General features: G+C 39.2%; 1 protein-coding gene across 1 annotated transcript; it reads right to left on the reverse strand.

The window, feature by feature from the left end:
- Nucleotides 1–638: 638 nt before the first annotated feature.
- PRRG4 (proline rich and Gla domain 4) lies at nucleotides 639–13,050 on the reverse strand. The gene is made up of 6 exons (XM_007468092.1): nucleotides 12,935–13,050; nucleotides 12,423–12,425; nucleotides 7,261–7,424; nucleotides 5,817–5,865; nucleotides 4,672–4,804; nucleotides 639–897 (listed from the first exon to the last, which is right to left on the reverse strand). Exons 1-6 carry the CDS (start codon nucleotides 13,032–13,034, stop codon nucleotides 663–665), a joined length of 684 nt encoding a protein of 227 aa, XP_007468154.1. The 5' UTR covers nucleotides 13,035–13,050; the 3' UTR covers nucleotides 639–662.
- Between the last annotated feature and the right edge of the window lie 10,577 nt (nucleotides 13,051–23,627).

Below are 23,627 nucleotides of genomic sequence, written 5' to 3' on the forward strand. Positions count from 1 at the left end.
AACATTGCAACCCTGTTCCCTCTGAAGAACTAACTCTCTAGCAAGTGTTTGTTTGTTTTTTTTAAAGAAAACTATTGACCCCACTCCCCATAATAAAACATGACTGATAACAAGGGTTCACAATAAAAATGTGCAAAATATGGTGAATGCTATGCAATAATTTAAAATAAAAAAACAAGTGATTCTATAAAGGCCACCAATTTATATTTAAATGCCAAATTCTGTGAAGTATTTCCAACCAAAAAGAAATCCTAAAAAAAGAGTAGGTCAAATATTATGACTTGGGATAATCTAACAATTAGAAATTCTTACCTTTTTAGTATTCAATACAAGAAATCTACAAACTTTTTCTGTACAGAGGATACAGATAGTTCCCCAGTTGTAGCTGTGACATCCATAACAGATTTTTTGAACCATTAAAAGGAACAAAAAAGTGCTCTCTTCTTAAATGCAAAGATACAAAGTTCCTTATCCAGCTGATTATGATCAAGTTCAGGTCCAGGATACTAACAGATCTCCAGTGGCATAGTACACGTGCTTGTTCCTCCTTTACTCTCTGCAGTTTGGCATAAAGGGCTGAATCGACATGTCTTTTTGGTTCAGGGAAAACAAACCATTTAAATAATGTGAATGTCCTATATCACCAAGACAACAAGGTGGGCTTAGTGAGATGGGAGTGACATAGATTTTTTAAATACCCTAAACCCTTTCGCTGGCCCAGGATACGGTGGTGGTGGCGAAACATTGTGTTTTCTGGTCAGTGCCATTGCCTGTTCATAAGAAGGTAATCCTGTGTCCTCCACTGCAGGTGGCAATGGAGACAAGACAGCCTCCTCAGGTCTTCTGAAAATGATGGAGGGAGTGTGTCTGCCCCTTCTTGCGTAGGTGGCTGAAGAACTAAACAGAGACAGCATTGAGGTCTAGGAAAGGCAGCATTTTTAGGTTAAGATGGCAATATTAAAAAATCCAACCATTTTGATAAAGGTGAACCCAATTTATTTTTATTGTTTTAACTTTTTTGGCCGTGCTGCGTGGCTTGTGGGATCTCAGTTCCCAACCAGGAACTGAACCCGGTCCATGGCAGTGAAAGCACTGAATCCTAACCACCAGACCACTGGGAAAGTCCCTGAACCTGACTTATTAATATAACAACAGGTTTATTTTACCCATAAACTCTGAAAGAATCTTGATATAATGGAAAGATCAAGAACTTTGAAGTCAGTCATGGGTAAGAAACAGGATCTTGTCATTTCATAGCTGTGTGACCAGAGGCAAGGTAACCTAACTCAGCTTTCCTCCTCTATAAAATGGGGATAACAATAGCTACCTCAACAGAGATGTTTTGTGTGGATAAAGAAAGATGTCATATGTAAAGCATCTAAGCAATGTCTGGAACACTGTAACAAGGACTCAAAACACATGAATTCCCTTTTACTCCTGCTCCTGAATTAAAATTTTCTCAAAGTATGGTGTGAAACCAAATCCAGGCTTTATTGAAAGGCAGCATAACTCCAAGCCTAGGAAATTGATGCCACAGAGATAATCACAACAGCGATGCCCGTCTCTCTCTCCTCTGTTCCCCACTGAATCCCTGCTGCCTGGGCCATCCCTCCTAAACAGGACTTCTATCATATCATTCTTCTCCGCAAAAGTCTTACCTGCAGCCTACTTTCTACTGAATCAAGTTCTAACTCCTGTGCCTCTTTTTCAAAGCCTCCCTTATTCTGGCCTCACTTTATTTTATAGCTCTCTGCTCGTGCCAAGGTAGCCTCTTTACTCTCCTCTGTATGTGCAATGAATTCTCTGGTCTATCTCTGGTTTCACCTGCATTGTTCCCTTTCTCAGATTATTATCTTTTCCCCATTGATCTCCATTGATTTAAGTCCAACAATTACAAAAAATATTTTTTTAATTAAAAAAAAAAAAAGGCCTAGTTCAATACGGCCACTGTTTTCACAAAACTCTGTCACCTACACCACCAGCCAATGAAATCTGAAATGCAACACAGGTCTGGTGTTTTGAAACTACATTTTCCCTTCTCACTTGTGAATTACAAATTAAAATTTAGACATTAGTAAATTGATCTGCTTAGACTGTGAAGTTGGCTGCCTATGAAGCATCTATGCCTAAATTAACCTCTTATAGTTATGACTAATAAGATAATTAAAATGTATAGGTAATCCCCAACCTCTAGTCAATATTTACAGTATTCTTCCCAATAAGAGACAGCTTAGCAGACACAAAATACTGCAAACTTTTGCAAACTGAATCAATCAATTTGCCCCTTAGAATGCCTCTTCCTTTGGAGGTTATAATGAGATCTGGAACTGGACGGAAGGAGAGAGGAAAACTGCAGAGAGAAGAAAAGAAAAAAATCTGTGTAAATCTAGGAACTGGATAATCAGCCCTTCCATAGTTGAGAGGTGACTGATAGCCTCAGAAGTTTACTTAGAGGAGCCAACACAATTCCGCCTCTGTCAGAAACCTGGAATGTATTCATGGTAGGCTTGTCACTTGCCACATTCATTAGCTTGTGACGAAAAGCTCTACTTGCTTGTTTATAGGAAACAGGAGAGACAGATGTTTTATTTGAAGAAATGAATTTTTCCACGTCGACCTTCAAAATTTAAGTTACAGGAACAGTATAATTATACTGAAGTCATTAAGTGTCTCCACAGTGATTTCTTACAAGATTGAAATCAGAAGTATGCACCAGGAACATCTCAAATAAGCTGACAGCATTATATTATGCCTACTTTCCTCCATAAAATATAGGGACTAAGAAATGAAAAGATCTTGTTTCCCATTTCTTGGCATGTTTTTACAGAGGAATGAGACAAACTATTCTAACAATGATCTTATTTTTCACTCTTTTCTTTTTCAAATATTCCTCACCCTTCCCCCACTTCCAGACTTGCAAAATGTAGAAAGAGAACACATAACTCTGCTGCAAGAATTTCTTGGGACAACTGATGAATGGTACTTTACTAAGTATTTAAAAGTTAATCTTAACACAAGTGAATGTCTGGTTAACGTAGTTTGAAATGTCCCCTATAAAGGGTGAGACAGTAGATGTAAAAATGACCTGTAAACAGTACAGCATTATACTGTACTAACATTAAGTTTAACTAAACTTTTAAAATAAGAGATATCCAGGTTTTCAAAGCATTATAATAACATACATAGAAAATATGCCTAATAATGGCACCTCTTTATTCCTTGTGTCTTTGAATTCTGCTTCTAACCTCATGCAGGAAAGAAGCTAGAAGGTTTCAGAGAAAAAAGGCATAAGGTAAGAAGGTGTAGTGGTGCAGAAAAGTAGAAAAATGAAGAAAAACTGGAAAGAGGAGAGAAGACAATGTCAAGCATGAGGACACTGAACAATGACTGTGCTCACAGACCTTGAGGGAAATTATTAAATGTGAGGGCATACAGGGACTTTTTGGGGAAAATACTATAAATGGGGTGGGAAAGAAGGAAAGATAAAAGGCAAGGAGAGTCTTTAAAGACATATTTTCCGATTTCTTCATTAACCTGTGAGTTTCCAGGCACGCTGCAGCTTGTGGAGAAGGACATACTGAATAAAATCTTAGTCAAAAGCCCTAGAAAACAGGAAGAACTTGCTCATTTCCTGTCTGTTAAGTAAGGGAAACCTCTCAGCGTAAAACATAGTGGCTTAAGAAAAATTGCACAAAATTTTCCTTATCTTCTCTCACTTTTCAAAATTTTAGAGGATTTACAGAAGTCTCAGACAATCTCCTTAGTCCCTGCCCATGATCACATTAATGCCTCAGGGAGTTGTTCAGGAATTCCAGCTTGGGGACAGAATTACACTATACTTTGCCCCTGTCCTCTGCCCCCTTCACTGGCATGTCCTCCTCTGCACCCTTACTGTAGGCATCCTTTAAGACTCCGCCACTTGCCTTCTGTCCTTTCGTCACACTCAGAGAACGTGCCTACTCTCATGGCTTCAGCTTTTATCCTCCAATGGATTTATCTTAATTCCATATCTGTTGCCCTAAACTCTTACCTTAACAATAAAGAAGTTTTTATTATGATAAAGTACGTGTAACATAAAATTTGTCGTTATAACCATTCTCAAGTGTGCAATTCAATGGTATTAATTATATTCACAATGTTGTACAACCATCACCACTATCTATTTCCATAATCATTTTATCACCTGGTTACCATCATTAGCTTCTGCGTAGAATTTGAAAGTGTAAATAGGGATATATAAGCATTAATTTTGATAGCCTGTTTCGCATGTGGTACTTTTTGTTGAATAAGGTTAGTTCTTCACTTTCTCATCTCTACTTACAGATAAGATAATAGAGAAGATAATAACTTTTTATTCTAATAAGGATGTTGAGATTCTATTATGCAAACGATTATGGCCTTTATGAAGCTTTACTAATGTGCTGGAACTCAGTTAATAGTAATGTACCAATGTTGGTTTGTTAGTTTTACAAATGTACTATGGTAACGTAAGATGTTAACAACGAGGGAGCTGCGTGAAGGATATAAGGGAACTCTCTGTGCTATCTTTGTAACTTTCCTGTGTATCTAAAATTATTCCAAAATCAAAAGTGTATTTAAAAAAAAAGGCAGCCATTTAAAAATAGTATAGAACATATAATAGTAAATTAAATATTTTTATTTGGTACTTACCCTGGATGTCGTTGCCTGTTACACTTAGTGATACAAAGATAGTAACCAAGTAATCCAAAAATAACCAAAAATATTCCAGTAGCAATTAGTCCAGTCAGAAGGCCCATAACATCGATTTTCTCTCTGTTAGCATCTTAAGATAAATCATTAAAATAACATGAATATAACAACTGAAAAGCACCACCTATGATTTCAATAAATTCAACGCTGGGTGTAAGCGTGCTATTAAGCATCTAATAATTAATATTGACTACTTTTAAAAGTCTGTGCTAGAAACATGACCAGAAAAAATTTAGATACACTTCCTAAAAGCCCTAGCTCTGACTTCATTTATTTTTAATTTTTTTAAGTTTTTGACCACACTGTGCAGCATGCAGGATCCCCAACCAGGGATCAAACATGCGTCATCTGCACTGGAAGCATGGAGTCTTAACCACCGGACCGCCAGGGAAGTCCTTAGCTTCATTTATTTTAAATGTTATATTAAATGGATGAAAGTCAACACTAAGTGGGATAAACATGTTCTTTGTTCAACTATACACATTTTGGTATTAACTACTAAGATAAATGTAGAAAGCAATTCTGGTGTAGCTATGTAATACAGTCTCCCTATAGCTGGGGCCCTACCTAGGGGGAATGAAAAAAGAGCTGTCAAACACAAACAAAACAAAACAAAACAAACCTGACTAAAAAGCAGCTAGAGATGATAAATGTAGATAAAATAAAGGATCTCCCCTCTCTAGGAGTTACTTAATTCTACCTAACAATCCTAATTTACCTAGTAGCATAAGTATTCCATTTACTTGTAATGGTAAAAAAGAAAAAAAAATTAAAATAGTTTACTATTTGAAACTAATAGAGTCCTACTTTTATTCTGTGCAAGTCTTGACTTAGCTGAACTGTTTAAAATAGCATTAAGCCTATTATCTCATTTCCCTACTATCTCACCAAACTTGATTTTCAGTGTGTAAATAGATGAATGTGGCCTTCTCTGTCTTAGATAGCCCAGTGTATAACTGAGAAATCTTCCTTGGCTTTACAAGGTATGTATGTTGTGCAACAACCAAACTCAAACAATGAAACTAAAAATGTACTATGATAGAGGGTGGGAAAAAAACATGAAAATTGATCAATTCTTGCCTTACCTGATTTTGTGGTTGGTCCTTTAATTGAATATTCTTGCCAAAATTTCATCTAAGAGAAAGGTAAAATTTCCAAGTTTATTTAATTTCTTTATTGTCATTTCATTTGGTCTCAATGACCTAGAGTAGGGGTGGTAAATGCTTGGCATGTGCCACAGGTAGGATACCAGTTCATTCATGCTGGAGGGCGTAACTCACTCTAATAAAGTACTGCCATCCACCACTGTTTCTTCCAACTCTGGAATTGGTCAGGGGATTATTGCCAGTGCTAGCTCTCTACTACTGTGTGCTGACAGTCTCCCTTCACCTGCCCAGAGCCCTCGCTCAGGCATCAGGGGACTCTATCGCATTAGAGAGTCGATGAAAGTAGCAGAGGTGGAAGTTGAAGCAGGGGACTCATTATCATGTTTGAAAAGGAGTCTGATTTTTTTCTACATTAGGTGAGCCCTCAGTCTCCTAGGAAATTTTATTGAAAGTTATTTATTGATTTGGAAAGACATCCCTGAGACTGTTTTAAGTTCAGTGTTACTTGAGAGAATGGAAGCCATTTTTAAGGAACTGGGATAAAATTAGAAAACGGGTTTGTGAAAAACAATAGAATTTCAACAGGCACAACTACAACGCAGAGTAGACTTTCTTTCCCTTCTCTAATAGATGCAGCAGATAATAGCAGGGAATGGAATCTGGGCACAATTTTGGAAGAAAAAAGAACTAAGTTTCAATAACACCTGCATTTAAAGGATACCTAGAGAGGTTCTTATTGACCAAAGAGTAAAATGGGATTCTTGAGGAAGGGGAAAAGGAGCTGGGGTTATTTAACCTACAAAAGTGAAAAATCTGGGTCACTTGTCATTCTTAAAGAATATGCCAGATTATAACAGGGACAGTGCTGGGCTGTTTGTTTTGTACCTTTTCAGGATTAACAGATAGGATTTAATTATATTTTAAGGGAGAACTTCTAAAGGTTTATTGCCAAGCAATAAAATCCTGAATGCAGGGACTATATATCTTATCTTCAGTCTCTAGCAGAGCACTTGGCACATAGTAAGTCATCAATAAATACTTGAAATATAAATACAGTAATCAAAAATGGTAAGTCCTAATAGAAAAAATTGCTCTGGGTCTTGAATGATTGAAGCTGAGTCAGAGAACTAACTCAAATGATATCCTGAAGTTTAATTCACTCTGCTTCATTATTGTCTTTGAATATCATAATGTTAAACACAGAAAATCATGACATAATTGATAATTTGATAATTACTATAAGCCCAGTTAAGTATAAAGCCAAGTCTAAATGGGCTAATTACAATATAAGAAAGTAGAAAGAGATAACAGGTATACAATCTGAATTTTACTTAAGGCACATAACCTCTACTGACTGAAAGTGCCACTTTCTTAAGTACAATTTAATAGATGTCTAGCCAATTAACATCATCAACCAAATTACCGTTTTATCTTCATCCACAAAAATTTCTCTGGCTTCCTCATAATTACAAAGTTCTTCTCTGCATTCTCTTTCTAGGTCACTGGGAGTGAAGAGCTCCAAATCAAATCTATTATATAAGAGGTGTCTACGTATGAACAAGTTTGCTTCTTCTTTTGATGTAAAGACTAGCAAAAAAAATAGAAAGATTTCAAACACTGATAAAAAATAAGGCAGAAAATTCCTGTTTTAATTACGGTAAAAGCATATAGTTCTTTTGATCTGGTTAAATTATACCAACCTTTCTTGTGTGGTTTTAAAATCTGACAAAAAGAAATATCATCAGTAAAAATAATTCCTGATAAATATGAAGTACAGATACTAACAAAATTCCAGAACATACTTGAGTAGATTATGTTCGAAATTATCAGCATAAATAAAAATTATTTGAGTATCACTTTTCCCTCTAGACAATTATTTTTCCAATAAATGGCAGGCCAGACTATTCTATTTCTAAAGTGTTGGTTTCCTATTATCTTGACTGAGAAAAATTAGTCTGGTGTAATGGACAGAGTACTGGACTAAGAGTTAGAAGACAGACTCTTCTTTTTGATTTGGCTTAGCTTTCAGCTGTATCCTAGGATAAGTCACTTATATCTCTGGGTTGCCACTTCCTGAAACACTTTTTTTTTTTTTGGCTGCACTGTGTGAAATGCGGGATCTTAATTCCCTGACCAGGGATCGAACCCATGCCCCCTGCACTGGGAGTATGAAGTCTTAACCACTGGACCTCCAGGGAAGTCCCTGGGTTGCCATTTCCTCATTTGGAAAATGGGAATATGAACTAAATAATAACTAAGATCTCTTTATGTTTTAAAATTATAAATTCATACATTTATATTAAAATTGTTCTATCAGGTTTATACCAAAAAATTTTAAACTTCTAAGCTAATAAAATCATAAGTTAATTATAAGATTAATTAAAAGCCATTCAGTCCCTCCCAAAGGAGTAGCTCCCTCTACTCAGCCCCTAAACATGTATCTACAAAGTTTTATAAGACTCCGTCTATGTGTGCATGTAGGGACGGTAAATGGTAAACACCATAGCTAAGCACAGGTTGACACAAAACCAAAATATCCTACCAAGGCAGTATTTTCAAAACCTGAAAACTTCAAACTCGTTCTGCTGTCATACAAAGCTGAAGCGATCTTGCTCCAGATCATATTACTGAGACTGGAATTCAGAAACTCTCTGAGAACTACCCCAACTGCTTATAAAAATTTAAAAGTGTTGGTATTTCTCACGCTAACCATTACTAAAGGAAGAATATATTAAAGTGGGCAACTGAAAGATGGATCAAGACTGATGACAGGGACTTCCCTGGTGGAGCAGTGGTTAAGAATCCGCCTGCCAATTCAGGGGACATGGGTTTGATCCCTGGTCTGGGAAGATCCCACGTGCCACAGTGCAACTAAGCCTGTGCCACAACTACAGAGCCTGTGTTCTAGAGCCCACAAGCCAAAACTACTGAGCCCACGCACCACAACTACTGAAGCCCAGACGTCTAGAGCCCGGGCTGTGCAACAAGAGAAACCACTGCAATGAGAATCCTGCACACCACAATGAAGAGTAGCCCCCGCTCACCGCAACTAGAGAAAGCCCGCGTGCAGCCAAAAATAAGACCCAATGCAGCCAAAACAAAAGACTGACGACAGTGCATGGTCCGGAAGACTAATACTAATTTGAGAGTGACCTCCGGTTGGCCATTTATTCTTAGCCTTTGAGAACAGTCACACCTTGGCCAAGATATTTTCCTTACTAATCAATCACTTTTCCAGAGCTGGATTAGTCCAATACAGTAGCCACTAGCCACATATGGCTATTGAGCACTTGAAATGTGGCTAGTGTGAATTGAGATGTGCTGTAAGTGTAAATACACAGGGGACTTCAAAGACATGGTTTAAAAAAATATGAAATATCTCAATGCTTTCTGTTGCTTATATTTGGAAATACTGGGTTAAATAATTTGGATATATTAGGTTAAATTAACTACATTATTTAAATTAATTTCACCTTTTTTTTTTTACTTTTTAAAATATGGCTCTAGAAAATTTTTAATTTTTTATGTGGTTCGTATTTTATTTCTATTGGCCAGTGCTATTCTAGTGTATTCATTTCTATGTTAGAAATAACACATATAAGCTATTTGAACCAAGGGGGAAGCCAGAATGGGATCATTGGTGATAGATGTTTTGAGAAATATTCTAAAGGGTAGACTAGTGTGATAAAATATTTTTGTTCTTTCTTCTTCTTTGTCTTGTAGATTTTACACTACCACCTAATGGAGACAGAATGAAAAATTTTCCAAGCCTCCATCATCTCTCATTGGGATTCTTACAATGGCCCTCTAAGGCAGGGGTCCCCAACTCCCGGGCTATGGACCACTATCGGTCTGAGGCCTCTTAGGATACGGGTGGCACAGCAGGAGGTGAGCAGCTGGCCAGCGAGGGAAGCTTAACCTGCCGCTCCGCTCCCCATCGCTCCCCATCACCGGCATTACTGCCTGAGCCATCCACCGCAACATCTGTGGAAAAATTGTCTTCCACGAAACCGGTCGCTGGTGCCAAAAAGGTTGGGGACAGGGCTTCCCTGGTGGCGCAGTGGTTGAGAGTCCGCCTGCCGATTCAGGGTACACGGGTTCATGCCCCGGTCCGGGAAGATCCCACATGCCGCGGAGCAGCTGGGCCCGTGAGCCATGGCTGCTGAGCTTGCGCGTCCGGAGCCTGTGCTCCGCAATGGGAGAGGCCACAACAGTGAGAGGCCCGCGTACTGCAAAAAAAAAAAAAAAAAAAAAGGTTGGGGACCGCTGCTCTAAGGGCTCTCCTTGTCCCCTACAGCTACACTGGTTTCCAACGTGCCTGGCTCTCTCCTGCCTTTGAACTTGCTGTTTCCTCTAAATAGAACTTTCTTCTTTCACTCTGCTCTCTCACTTCCTTCAGGATTTTGTTCAATGTTACCTTGAACCCCATCCCCACTCACCCACCTCTGGCAATCCCCATCTCCTACTATATTTTGTTTTTCTTCATAGCACTTATCACCATCTGGTGTTCTGTATGCTTTACTTACTTGTTACCACTCTGTTCCCCTAGCTAGAAGGAAAGTTCCATTAAAGCAAGGGATGTTGACACAGAGATGCCAAAAAATTTACTTACAAAAATAAATGAATGAACTCGACTTTTCTGTAGTGGGAAGGAACTCTTGGACCTAAATTCTACCAGTTGAAGCAATTCAGAGGTATAGTCCATTACTCAGCTTGGCATAGGTTTAAAATATTAAACCGGTAATGAAGTAACTCTGAGCCTGCCTAACTTAGCTATATTGTACTTATTATATGAAATCTAATTTCAGATTGGAGAATTAGAACCTGCCTCTGTATTGCTACTTCTCAGGTATGCCCAGATCTTTACATTTTATTGGCTAGAAAAGCAGTGCCAAATTTCTCATTGTCGGTCTCCTACTCAAGTCAGTTATCTGAGTTATAAAATGCCCCTGCCCTCCAAATGGGACTTTCAACTTAAAACGAAAATAAAAAAGCGAGTCATAAATATGTTTATTGTTCCTGAAATGATATTTATGCCAACAAAAGTCTTCACTGATGTATAAAACATGCCCTCCAGGAGGGGCTGCTGTTTGAAAGTTCTGATTCAGTCCATGGTTGACCTTACACCTTCAGTGCCTTATCAAACATCTTCCTGCCTCCCTTATGATCTTAGGAGAAATACTGTCCTTTGTTATTTGGGTTCTAAGTAGCCCTGGATTTGCTTTTAATTGAAAGAGGCAAACTTCCTTGCCCCTGGCAGCGAGAGTTCCTATTTTCCCTCTGGCCGTTGCTGGAGGAGGCACTGGCCTTTGCACCTTTGTATCTGCCTCAGATTGTCTTTCCATCTCTGTCTCCTGTCTTAGACCATCCTAGGAAGTTGCCTGTGCATTCCCCTATTTTAAGTCCACCAGCTGAGATATTCCATTTTCCTCCTCTCTCCTGTCTCCCCATGCATTCTAAATAAATTCTTTTCAGGTCATTTCAACCCCACCTTTGGGCTTTATCAGAATGCAGCTGAAGGTCCTTTATTTTCCTAATTACTTTTCATATCTACATTTATTATATCTCATTTGCAGATAGGAAGCACTGGCTTCTGTGCCATACAACTCTCCGGAGACAGAGTTACTGCTAACTCACTCTTTCCTCTGCTCTTGAAACTCTGTTTTAACTTCTGTCACAGAGTTTATGGAGATTATCAGTTTACACCCTGCCTCTCCCACTAGATGAAGCAGTCGTCCCGGTCAGGATTACAGTCTTTTATTTCTGCATCTCCAGTGCCTAGCAGAGAGCTCAGCACATAGTATATGTCAATAAAGAGGTTATTACTGAACAAATCAGCTTTTTAAATATACAGGATTCTTCATTTACATTTCCCACAGATATCTCCAGCCTTCTGCACTCAAGTATGATCTCTAAATTCCTTCCATAGTTTGTGATGTCCTTGAGACTGTCTTTTATGCTGTATCGTGTGAATGAATGAATACACTCACAAGCATTCTGGAGATCAGCATCTGGTCCTGCTGAGTATGGATCATCCACCTTTTATATGAGTGGACTTACATATATGGTACAACTTGGGAGGCACCAAGAAGGATTTCCTTCCAAATCTCCCCCATCCCACTGGCTAGCCTATCCAATTGCCTAGAATTCTGCCGTCAGTGTTTGATTCCTTCAGGTTAAGATATTGCCCTGTCTTAACACACACACACACACACACACACACACACACACACACATACACACACACACACACCCTTCTAGAAGGTTTGGGACACTAAGCTGTATTAATCATTAATAAGTCATCCAGGAGTATTAGTGTAACACATCCTTCCCAAAAGAAAATGAGAGTAGGATCTGATGAGAATGAATAAGGGACAGGAATGTGTGGAGAGGTAGATCCAAAGCACTGGCACTGGGTAGGGAAGCACAATGACTACACAGGGAGAAATGAAAAGCCCATTTTTTTCTCTTTCCTGTTTTTTTCTGGTTAGGCTTTCAAAATATAGGCAGGAATCAGTCTAAGACCTGGAGTCCACAAGGTATGGAATTCTAGGTTAGCAAGCCCCAAACCTAATCTTCTCATACCTTCTGACTTTACCCAGATAACCAGGCATTTAAAAGTAAAAAAGGACCTCAGAGATCATTCCACTCTCCATCCCCCATCATTTTACAAGCTGAAAGGGGTTAAGTAACTTGCCCAGAGTCTCCTAACACATCCGGACTAGATCCTGGTCTCCCTGTCCATCTTTCCAGGAAGAACTAGAAGAATTATGCTCATTATAATTACCACAAGCTTCATCTAGAAAAACAGCACTCACTGATTTTCAGAAGTTGCAATAGGTTTTCCATTCAGTTAACCACCAACCTGGTCTTAAATATATACTTAGCAAAAGTAACTCACAGAAATGAGTGTGTATAAATTGCGCTTAACATAACAAACCACAACATTACCAAATAAACCACAAATTAAAGGACATTTTAGTGCTTCTCTTATTGATGGGGGCATGTAGTTTCAAAGACTGCACTTTCTGGTTTGAGCTCTGTAATCCGAGTCGGGTTTCCAGGAGGGTTTTCCTGGAGCCGGAAGCCAGGCTTACCTTCTCCCACATGCCTAGACTCCTCTGGACTTCTTGTGCGATGAGGGAACGCGAAAGTAAGTATGCGCAGTTGGCTGAGTAGCACCAGGAGTGTAAACATAGTCTGGCAACTGTCAAACAAACCGAAACAAACAAAATAACCAACAAAAACCACGTCAAAAAAGGCCCCGGCTCAGCACTTTGAGTTCCTGTGGGAACCGAGTCACCTACCTGTTGTGCTCAAAGCCACCGCGCGACTGCGCCCCTCGCGCGGTTTCGGTCGCCGGCGTCCGACCCGCGCCCGGAAAGCGACCCCGAGAGCGTGCCCGGGGACAAATGCCGCCTACGCCCTACCCCTCGCCTCCCCACCCCACCCTCCGGACTCTGCAGACGGCAGAGCGGGCACCTATCGCCGCGGCCGCCCTCTGCTTTCCGTTGGAATCGAGCCCGGTTCGCCGAGGTGGCCCCCTCCGAGTCGCCCATTCCCCGTCGGGGCCGAGCCGCCGGGTCCCGCACCTGCAGCTCCGGGCGCATGTTCCAGCAGCTCCCGGGCCGGAGCCCCGTGCTTGGGTAGTCCCTGTGGCCGCCAGACCCTCCGTCTCGGCGCCCCCAAAACCCTCGCCTTGCTCTCCGCAGGGCCGGAGTGGCCCGCACGCTCGAGGAAGCGTCTGAGGTCCGCAGAGCGCCGCCCTGGCCGGCACGGGGACGCGCGGCGCAGGCCCAGCCTTGATCCGGGAGGCCGCGGAGCTGTGGGAAAAGGAGGAAGCAGCTCCTTGGGAGTACCTGGCCGCGCTCCTCCTCCCGGGGCCGGCTCACCTGCGGCGGGCGGGCAGTTGGCAGGCGTCTCTGGGGAGCCGCCCCTCGCTGTAGCTGTCGCCGTCGCCGCCGCCACTTCTGCCCTGAGCCCTGGGCTAGCCCGGCCGCCCGCAGCCAGTTCTGGCCCCGCCTTGGCGCGCGGGGGGAAGGTTTCGGACTGGTTTCTAGATCCCGCGTCCTCCGCCGACTCAGGGGAGCGTGTTCGGCTCCCAGTAGCTAAGCAGAGCGCCCCCCGGAGCGTCGGGGCTTTTCGCTTTGCGTTCCACTAGGCTAGGGGCTCTGTCTTGAGACCTTAGGTCTCAAAGGGTGGTCCGCGAAGGAGAGCAAAACATTCATCGGAGAAATACTATGAACTGGGAAGGGACCTTAAAAATTAATCGATTACGTTGGTTCTCAAATCGTGGTCCCCCAGGTCTGGGTCATCTCCAAGATCCTTTCAAGGGGTCTCCGAGGTCAAAATTATTTCCTTTATGGCACAAAGACATGATTTGCCTTTTTCACTTTTATTCTCTCATGAATATACAGCGGAAATTTCCAGAGGCTGTTTGACGTGTAATGCTGTCATCACTCAGCTAACAGGGCGCCTGCATGTGTATTGTGTTTTCCAGTATTTTCTATGGTAGTAGGTTTAAGTATCAATATGTACATTTTTATAGAGATTCAAAGAGATTAATAAAATTCGCTTGTTCTTAGTGCTTTCTGTACTGTTATTCGCTATCTTTAGTCATACCTGGCAGGGTAGCTATAACATCATTTTTTCAAACAAGTAGTCATCTGAAATCTCGAGCTTTTCTTTGAGCCTAGGCAGGAAGACAACAAAAACTAAGTACACTTTGTTGTCTTGATTTGAAATAATATTTTGAAAATTTCTCAGTTTAACAGGTAATATGATAAATACCATTAGATAGAATTCACATAAGTAAAAGCTCTTTGGGGTCCACCACCTATAATGACTTATAGCATTTGGCAGTATGAACACAAACTTCAGCCACTATGGAGATGCAAGATATTTTGAGATTAGGTAGCAAAGAGAGAAGAGACTAGTCAGTAACAACATTGTTCAAGATTGTCAATTTCTTCTGTTATTTATTTGCTGTATTCATCTTCTTATTTTGTATCGTTTGCTTTTTTAAAGTCACAGTATTCTTATGCTTTTCTCCCAAAACATTTTAAATGTTTTTATTCTGGCCATCTGTAGAATTGGGCCAGATATTATGAATCTCATTTTACAAAGGATACTGAAGCTTGAAGAAGTAAAGGATCTTGGAGAGTCATTGGTCAAGTAGTAGCCCAGCTCTTGACTCTTTCCAGTGATTTTTTGAGTTATTACCAAGCAGTGGAGGGCAGGAGGTAAAGAATTATTTAATTTCAAAAGAAAGGAAAAAAAATCAAAGCAATGAGATTAATGGACTTGGATTAGTATGGTAATGCATCTCTGAGTTTGAGCACGAACCCACCCACTTACCTGTGTGAACTCAAGAATGAAATGGAAACTTGCTCTATTGTGTAGGCATGAGGATTGACTCAAAGACTGTGACAGGAAATGTTAAGGTTGCAGCCATGAAGCTCAGCGATGTTAAGGTCACATCCACATCCTTAAAGGCACAGCATTAACTGTGTCATCAGACTACTCAGAACAGAAGATGCTACTTTACTGAACTTATGTTTCTGTGACATTTTAGCCTTGACATTTCAACATTGGTTGTTTGCTGTTTTAATTTATCCCCGTAAAATCAGTAGGTGGAAAATGAAAGACTCCTACTGTTCAAGGCTGATTATATATCTCTATGCAAGTATTTTCAGATTCAACAAATAGGCAGAGGGGTTAAAGATTTTATTTTAATCATTTTCTTAAAGCCCTCTAAAGGAACTTTTGGCTAGAGCTCACATTTAATTCTATCATTTAAGAACAATGATTGTTAATAACAAAATAAAATAAAAAACAGTGTGAGAGGTTATCTGGTTTCCTGGTCACCTGATTTTATGTCATGCTGTGGTTAGTAACGAGAACTACATGTCATGTTAAAAAAAATAGTAATCCTTAGAGTCCTTACAGGGCACATAGGAACCTGAATCAGTGTGGTTCTGAGCTGCCCTCTGGGGCCTGTGACAAGGACCTATGTCATAGCTGGTCACAAAACTCTCACTCTGTTCAGACCTTGGCATTTTTACAGCTATGATTAGTTGGACTAATCATAGCTTAGTTGGACTCATTGGACTCATTTTATCATCATAATCTTACTCTCTGATTGCCACACAATTTTTTTTTGGCCTCTTTTTTGTAAACCCCAGTTCAGGTAATAATGTGCTAAGTAAACAGTTGTTGTTGTTTTTCATACACAAGTTTATTTGGCATCAATTGCAAAACCATACTTTCATACACAATGTCTGAAAAGAGAGTTTAGACAAATCATGTATTTTTAGCTACACAGCTGACAGTGTTTAAGAATCATTCAGGGGCTTCCCTGGTGGTCCAGTGGTTAAGACTCTACACTCCAAATGCAGGGAGCCCGAGTTCGATCCCTGGTCGGGGAACTAGATCCTGCACGCCGAAACTAAGAGTCCGTGTGCCACAACCAAGACCCAGTACAACCAAATATATAAATAAATATTTTTAAAAAAGAGAATCATTCTTTATTCTGCATCAAAGAAGGGTAATAATAGAGTGCTGATGTTGCTGGTACTGATTAAAGACATACATTATATGGAAGACCTGTTAGGAAATCTACAACCTAGGATCCTATTTATCCTTCTTTGGTGAAGGATTCTCCTTTGTTATTTTATGTACCACCCTGGTTTGAAGCTCTCAAAATGAGAGTTCTCAATGACTGAGTTTTGACATATAAAATGTGGGTTTTAAAGCACTGTTTATTTTACTGATGTATACTAATGGCTTTAGTAGAGTTTATGGGTCTCTTTTACCCACCCTCAACACTGCCACTCTGACAGCAACTTGAGAGCCAGGAACAAAGTTCACCAATTTTCGTACCTTGTCGGGCACATGGCAGGATTTCCTGACTGCTAAGTGAATGAAAGAAGGAATAAGTTCTAGTCCTAAGTCTGCTTCTCTCTAGCTTTGAACAAATCACTTCTCATCACTCGCTCTGTCTCTTCTGAGACATTGAGGGTTTGGTGTGAATGAACTCTAAGACTCCTTCTTATGCTAAAATTGTATGGGTCTTTGACCATTCTTAATCATGAAAGTATGAAGAGGGCTCTATTTAAGTAATTTTCTAATTTATTTTTTCCTGTCTGGATAGTTTTGGATTATTTGCTTTTATATAATTTATGTTATTTCAAATGAAGTCATTATATCAAAATATAAAATTTGGAATTTATCTATATACACAAATTACCTATTTTATTATTTGTTCACCCTTAATTGTACAAAATGGGAAGTTAATATAATTTTCTATGTGGCAAAAGAGATAGTAAAACATTTTTTTTTTGGCGATATGTGGGCCTCTCACTGTCGTGGCCTTTCCCGTTGCCGGATGCGCAAGCTCAGCGCCCATGGCTCACGGGCCCAGCCGCTCCGCGGCATGTGGGATCCTCCCGGACCGGGGCACGAACCCGTATCCCCTGCATCGGCAGGCGGACTCTCAACCACTGCGCCACCAGGGAGGCCCAGTAAAACATTTTAAAATTTACTTTCTTTGGCTTCTCTGATAACTTGATTTACACTTTTCATTCTTGTGTTATCAGGAGACATTGCTGCAGAATCGTTTTCCTATTATTGGGAATCCTATTTTATTTCTTTCCAACTTTGCTTTTTCTTGGATTTATATTGAATTTATATCTATTTTTTTGGTATTTCTACTACCATTTTCCCTGTTTTGGCTCTCCAACTGCCTCAATATTTTTTTCATTTTCTCTTGTATCCTCAGAATTTAGAATTTTAAAATATGGGGCACATTGATCTGTCTTTCTTCTCTAAGGAGAATAACGTTTTCTCTTTCTTTTGAGGTACACGTTGTGCCTACCATGAGATTATCTGTATAGTTTTAGACACAATATACCTTGGATGAATTAAATTATTTCGAATTTATTGAGCTTCCCTGGTGGCGCAGTGGTTAAAAATCCACCTGCCAATGCAGGAGACACAGGTTCAAGCCCTGGGCCAGGAAGATCCCACATGCCGCGGAGAAACTAAGCCCCTGTGCCACAACTACTGAGCCTGAGCTCTAGAGCCCACAAACCACAACTACTTAAGCCCATGTGCCACAACTACTGAAGCCCGCGTGCCTAGAGCCCATGCTCTGCAATAAGAGAAGCCACTGCAATGGGAAGCCTGCGCACCACAAAACGAAGAGTAGCCCCTGTTCACCACAACTAGAGAAAGCCCACACACAGAAACGAAGACGCAATGTAGCCAAAGAAAGAAAGAAAGAAAGAATTTATTAGTTTTCAACAAACAAATTAACAAACAAACAGAAACCTAGGCTCATAGATACAGGGAACAGATTGGTGGTTGCCAGAGGTAGCGGGTGCGGAGTAGGTGAAATGAGAGAAGGGGGTCAAAATGTGCAAACTTCCAGTTCTGAAATAAGTAAGTCATGGGGATGTAACGTACAGCATGGTGACTATAGTTAATAATACTGTATTGCAAATTTGAAAATTGCTGAGTAGATCTTAAAAGTCTTCATCATAAGGAAAAAAAATTTTTCTGTAAATATGTATGGCGATGGATGTTAACTAGACTTATTATGGTAATAATTTCACAACAATATATACAGATATTGAATCATTATGTTGTATACCTGAAACTAATTGTTGTATGTCAATTATATTTCAATTTAAAAAATTAAAAAATAATTTATTAGTTTTTATTGGCATATTTTTTAAAATAAATTTTATTTATTTATTTATTTATTTTTGGCTGGGTTGCGTCTTCGTTGCTGTGCGTGGGCTTTCTCTAGTTGCAACGAGCGGGGGCTACTTTTCGTTGTGGTGCTAGGGCTTCTCATGGTGGTGGCTTCTCTTGTTGCAGAGCATAGGCTCTAGGCAGTGGGCTTCAGTAGTTGCGGTACGCAGGCTCTAGAGCGCAGGCTCACTAGTTGTGGCACGTGGGCTTAGTTTCTCTGTGGCATGTAGGATCTCCCTGGACCAGGGCTTGAACCCATGTCCCATGCAGATTCCTAACCACTGTGCCACCAGGGAAACCTTCCATATGTTTTTATTGTTCTATTCTGTTTTTTTTTTTTTTTTGCTGTACGCAGGCCTCTCACTGTTGTGGCCTCTCCTGTTGCGGAGCACAGGCTCCGGACGCACAGGCTCAGCGGCCATGGCTCACAGGCCTAGCCGCTCCGTGGCATGTGGGACCTTTCCAGACCAGGGCACGAACCCACGTCCCCGGCATCGGCAGGTGGACTCTCAATCACTACGCCACCAGGGAAGCCTTGTTCTATTCTATTTTTGTTTATATGTTCCCTTTTTCCTGTTTCCCAATCCTATTTTTTTCTTTTATTCCCTCTTATTTCTTCTAAGTTGCTATTTTGGAAAATTTTGTTTTTTCTCGTGATTTTCAACTCTGTCTTCTTTCCCTCTCTAAGGAATTTCTGTAATTTTCTTAGGTTGAACTACATGAAATTGCCATTGTTGTAAGTTAAAAAAATGCTTGACTATCAGCAATTTCATGTGGTTCAACCTAATCGTTTTTCCTCAGTGCTTAGCACAGTGCTTGGCAGATGCTCAATTAATATTTGTTGAATGAATTAATAAATAAATTATTTTCACTGGTTTCTCTGAGGGCCTGGATAACGTTAAGCAGAGAACTCTTTACCAGTTGTGGACTCAGAAATTTTTAATCATCAATAATCTTACTGATTTGCTCATTACCTGGTCTTATTAGTTCTTTTCATTAATGTGCTCAAGGTAAACCTGAAATTATGCTTATGCACAAGAATGTGGTTGCCTACATCAGTGTTATTATATACATATTTGCATGAATGTTAGTAAACGTAAATTTCTGGAGCGTGTGTCTTTTTGTGAACTTTTGTGGACATCTATATGATTAGCATCCCAAGAAGCTGAAATCTGTTAAAAGAGAAGTAGCAGAAAGAGAGAGGAAGGTTAGATTTCTTAAAATACTATTTCAGCCTCATTAGCAGTAACATGAAATATCTGTTATTCCCAAAACATTCACCTCTGATATTCCGCTACCCTCAATGAGGCTTTGAGAATTTATGCACGCTGAAAGAACAGCTGAGCCTTGAATAGGAGACATTAAATGAGGAAATTTTTAGGTTTCCTGAGTTGCTGATGACTAGAATTGCTGACCCTGTTCATGAAGATATTTAGTTCAAGATGCTTTTAATACTTTAAAATGTTAACTCATAAGCCCATGTTTCCTGACAACTAAGATCTTTGTTTCATGCACTGACGAACAGGTGCAGATATTTTAAGAAATTTATCTAAGGAAATTTAGCAAGTGAATCAGGGGGAGCATTGAAACTAGGGTTTGTGGTTTCTACCCAATAGGATTTCCACTTCACCCCGTTGTCATTAGACTTACTTAATCATTCAGTAATTTCGTTTATGATTCATGCCCTACGAATCATGAAGAGTTTCTTTTGTTTTCTTTTAGTCATGAAAAGGTGAAATTCAAGATCTGTCTCTGACATGTGGCATCAACCTCTCATGCAATGAAGCGCATACTTTTTCTTTCTTTTTAAAGAAAACAATATGTACGCTTTGTAAAACATCCAAATAATATAAAAGTTAATTAGTAAAAAGGCAACTGCTCCAAAAGAAAACTGTTAAATTAGGTTTCAACACAGCCCAATCCTTTTTTAGTGAACTCTGAAGAACTGTTTAAATGCTATGTCATAGGAATTTTTTTTATGTTAAGTGATGACTCCTTGGGCACATTTAATACTGCAAATATTTTCTTTGCACAGACTCTTTTATAATGTGTAATGTTTTAAAAATGTGTTTTTAAGAGTTGTCTCTCTCACATCTTATTCCAAAATAAACTCCAGATGGCTTTAAGAATAAAATGAAAAAAAATGACCCCATAAAAGAATTGGAAGAAAATACAGGTGGAGAATATCTTCTAGAGTGAAGAACTCTCTAATAACAAAAGCAAAGGAAAAATGATAAAGGAAAAGATTGATATATTTGACCTCATAAAAATTAAACATTTTTAGACATTATAAGACACCATTAAAGTTAAAAAGCAAATGACAAACTGGGAAAAATATTTGAAACATACATGACAGACAGGGAGTTAAGATCTTTACCCTTTAAAGTACTGTAACAAATCAACAAGAAAAAAGATCGGGCTTCCCTGGTGGTGCAATGGTTAAGAATCTGCCTGCCAATGCAGGAGACACAGGTTCGGTCCCTGGTCCAAGAAGATCCCACATGCCGCGGAGCAATTAAGCCCGTGCGCCACAACTACTGAGCCTGAGCTCTAGAGCCCGTGAGCCACAACTACTGAGCCCTCATGCTGCAACTACTGAAGCCCGTGCACCTAGAGCCCGTGCTCCGCAACAAGAGAAGCCACCACAATGAGAAGCCCACGCACTGCAACGAAGAGTAGCCCCCGCTCGCCGCAACTAGAGAAAGCCTGCGTGCAGCAACGAAGACCCAACGCAGCCAAAATAAATAAATAAAATTAAAAAAAAAAAAAGATCACCTAAAAACAGAGACGACAGGACTTCCCTGTCAGTCCAGTGGTTAAGACTTCACCATCCAATGCAGGTGGTGCTGGTTCGATTCCTGCTTGGGGATCTAAGATCCCACATACATGCCTCATGGCCAAAAAACCAAAAAACAAAATAAAACAAAACAAAACAAAAGCACCATAAAACAGAAGCAGTATTGTAACAAATTCAAAAAAGACTTTAAAAAAGTCTTAAAAAATACACATGACACATGAGCAGACAACTCACAGAAGAAGAAATATGAATAGCCAATAAATAAACCTTAGAAAATGTTCAGTTTCACTAATAATTGAAGAGATGAAAAGTAAATGAGATTCCTTTTTTGTTAGTTACATCCTGTACTGAGAAGGGTGTGGTAAAAAGGACATTCTTTGTTCACTACTGAAATAACCATTTTAGAAGGCAATTTAGCAATTCATTTCAATTAATGTGGAGATTCTGCTCTTAAACATCATGAGAGATTATTGCCTTGTCCATTTTCATCAACCTAACTATTGCACTTTTGTACTGATGGTTTGTAAAGATAATATCTCATGGCTTATCTATCTAACTGTAGATCTAATGTCTCCTCAGTTATTTCTATATTTTACCTATTTATCATTTTCTAGGTATACCACTAACAACCTCAATAAAGTTCTAGTTTATTCATAACAGTTAAAAAAAATTAACAAGTTGACTTCAACAAAGTGAACTGATTTCTCCTGCCTCCATTACTTTTCAAAAATTTAAGAAATACTTTTATTATTTTCTGTTACAAAAGCAATATTTATGTTTATTGTAGAAAAATTTAGGGGATAAGGACAAGGGAGAAAGTTGCCTTATCCCACCTCCAAGTGTACCACTTGGAGGACATAATTTTTAGACCTTTTTCTAGCCATAAATATATGTAAGTATACATATTGTCAAATTAACCTCCAGAAAGCTTATAAATGTATATGCCCACCTACATGCAGTGGGAAATGACAAGCAAGATCATAATTTTCCCTTGTTAACAGTGGATATTAATGTTTTTAAAAATGATTTTTAAGTGGTTTAAAAATAGCCTTTTTGTTTAATTAGTTGTGTTTTTTTTTTAACATACTCAGTGGATATTTATAGATCTTCTTTTTTTGAGTTCCCTATTAATATTTTTTGCTGGATTGTATTTTAGCCAAGTGTAATCCCAAGATTGTTGGAACTGTTTTGTTTTAGTTGGGCCCAGTCGATTCTTGGAATTTCTACAGATCAATAAATTACCTTTTATCTATGATTTGTTCTACATGCAAATTGTAATCACTGTAATTTATAGAAGTTGCTAAAATCATTTCACCTTTGCATTTAAGGTCATATTAAATCTCTCTCCCTTAAAAAAAAAACCACACTTCCTTAATGATGTCTCTTTAGGCACTCTAGGGGATACAAAGATGAATAGTAATATAAATAACATTTTAGAAAATTGAGATAATAGTCACGTAACATAAAATTTATCATTTTAACCATGTTAAAATGCACAATTCAGTGAGTTTTAGTATATTCACAATATTGTACAACCATCACCACTAATGAATTCTAGAACATTTTCATCACTCAAAAAAGAAGCCTCATACCCCTTAATCAATCACTCTCCACGCCCCCTCATCCTCACCCCTGGCAACCACTAACCTACTTCTGTGTCTGTGGATTTGCTTATTCTGAATATTTCATATAATGGTCTTTTGTGGCCTGACTTCTTTCACTTAGCATGTTTTCAAGGTTCATGCATGTTGTAGTATGCATCAGCACCTCATTCAATTTTATAGCTGAGTAATACTCCATTGTGTGGATATACCGCATTTCATTTATTTATCAGTTGATGGACATTTGGGTTGCTTCTATTTTTTTACTCATAAATAATGCTGCTATGAACATTCATGTACTGTATATGTTTTTGTGTGAACATATGTGAACAAAATTCTCTTGGATTTAAACCTAGAATTGGAATTGCTAAGTCATATGGTAACTCTATGTTTAAATTTTTGAGAGATACATAACATTTCTGAAGACTTAATATGTGTGTGACACTTAGTAAGCACTTGACTTGCGTTTTCTCATTGAATCCTCACAACTTTCTGTGGTTGGTCCAATTATTACGTCCATTTTACAGAAGAGGACAACTCAGAGATGTTAAAAAACTTGCTCAAGTACCCACAGCTAGTTGGGACAGATCCAGGATTTGAACTATGGCAGTCTGGTTACAGAATCTGAACTCTTTA

This window comes from Lipotes vexillifer, unplaced genomic scaffold (assembly GCF_000442215.2).
Source record: "Lipotes vexillifer unplaced genomic scaffold, Lipotes_vexillifer_v1.1 scaffold451, whole genome shotgun sequence".
NCBI lineage: Eukaryota > Metazoa > Chordata > Mammalia > Artiodactyla > Lipotidae > Lipotes > Lipotes vexillifer.

Excerpts from the sequence above, each read along its gene's own strand:
- PRRG4 (XM_007468092.1), bottom strand. The coding sequence starts at position 13,034 with ATGTTTACACTCCTGGTGCTACTCAGCCAACTGCGCATACTTACTTTC. Across the intron at positions 4,805-5,816 it reads AGGACCAACCACAAAATCAG|ATGCTAACAGAGAGAAAATC; the intron begins GTAAGGCAAGAA and ends ATTTATCTTAAG. Across the intron at positions 898-4,671 it reads AACAGGCAACGACATCCAGG|TTCTTCAGCCACCTACGCAA; the intron begins GTAAGTACCAAA and ends GTCTCTGTTTAG.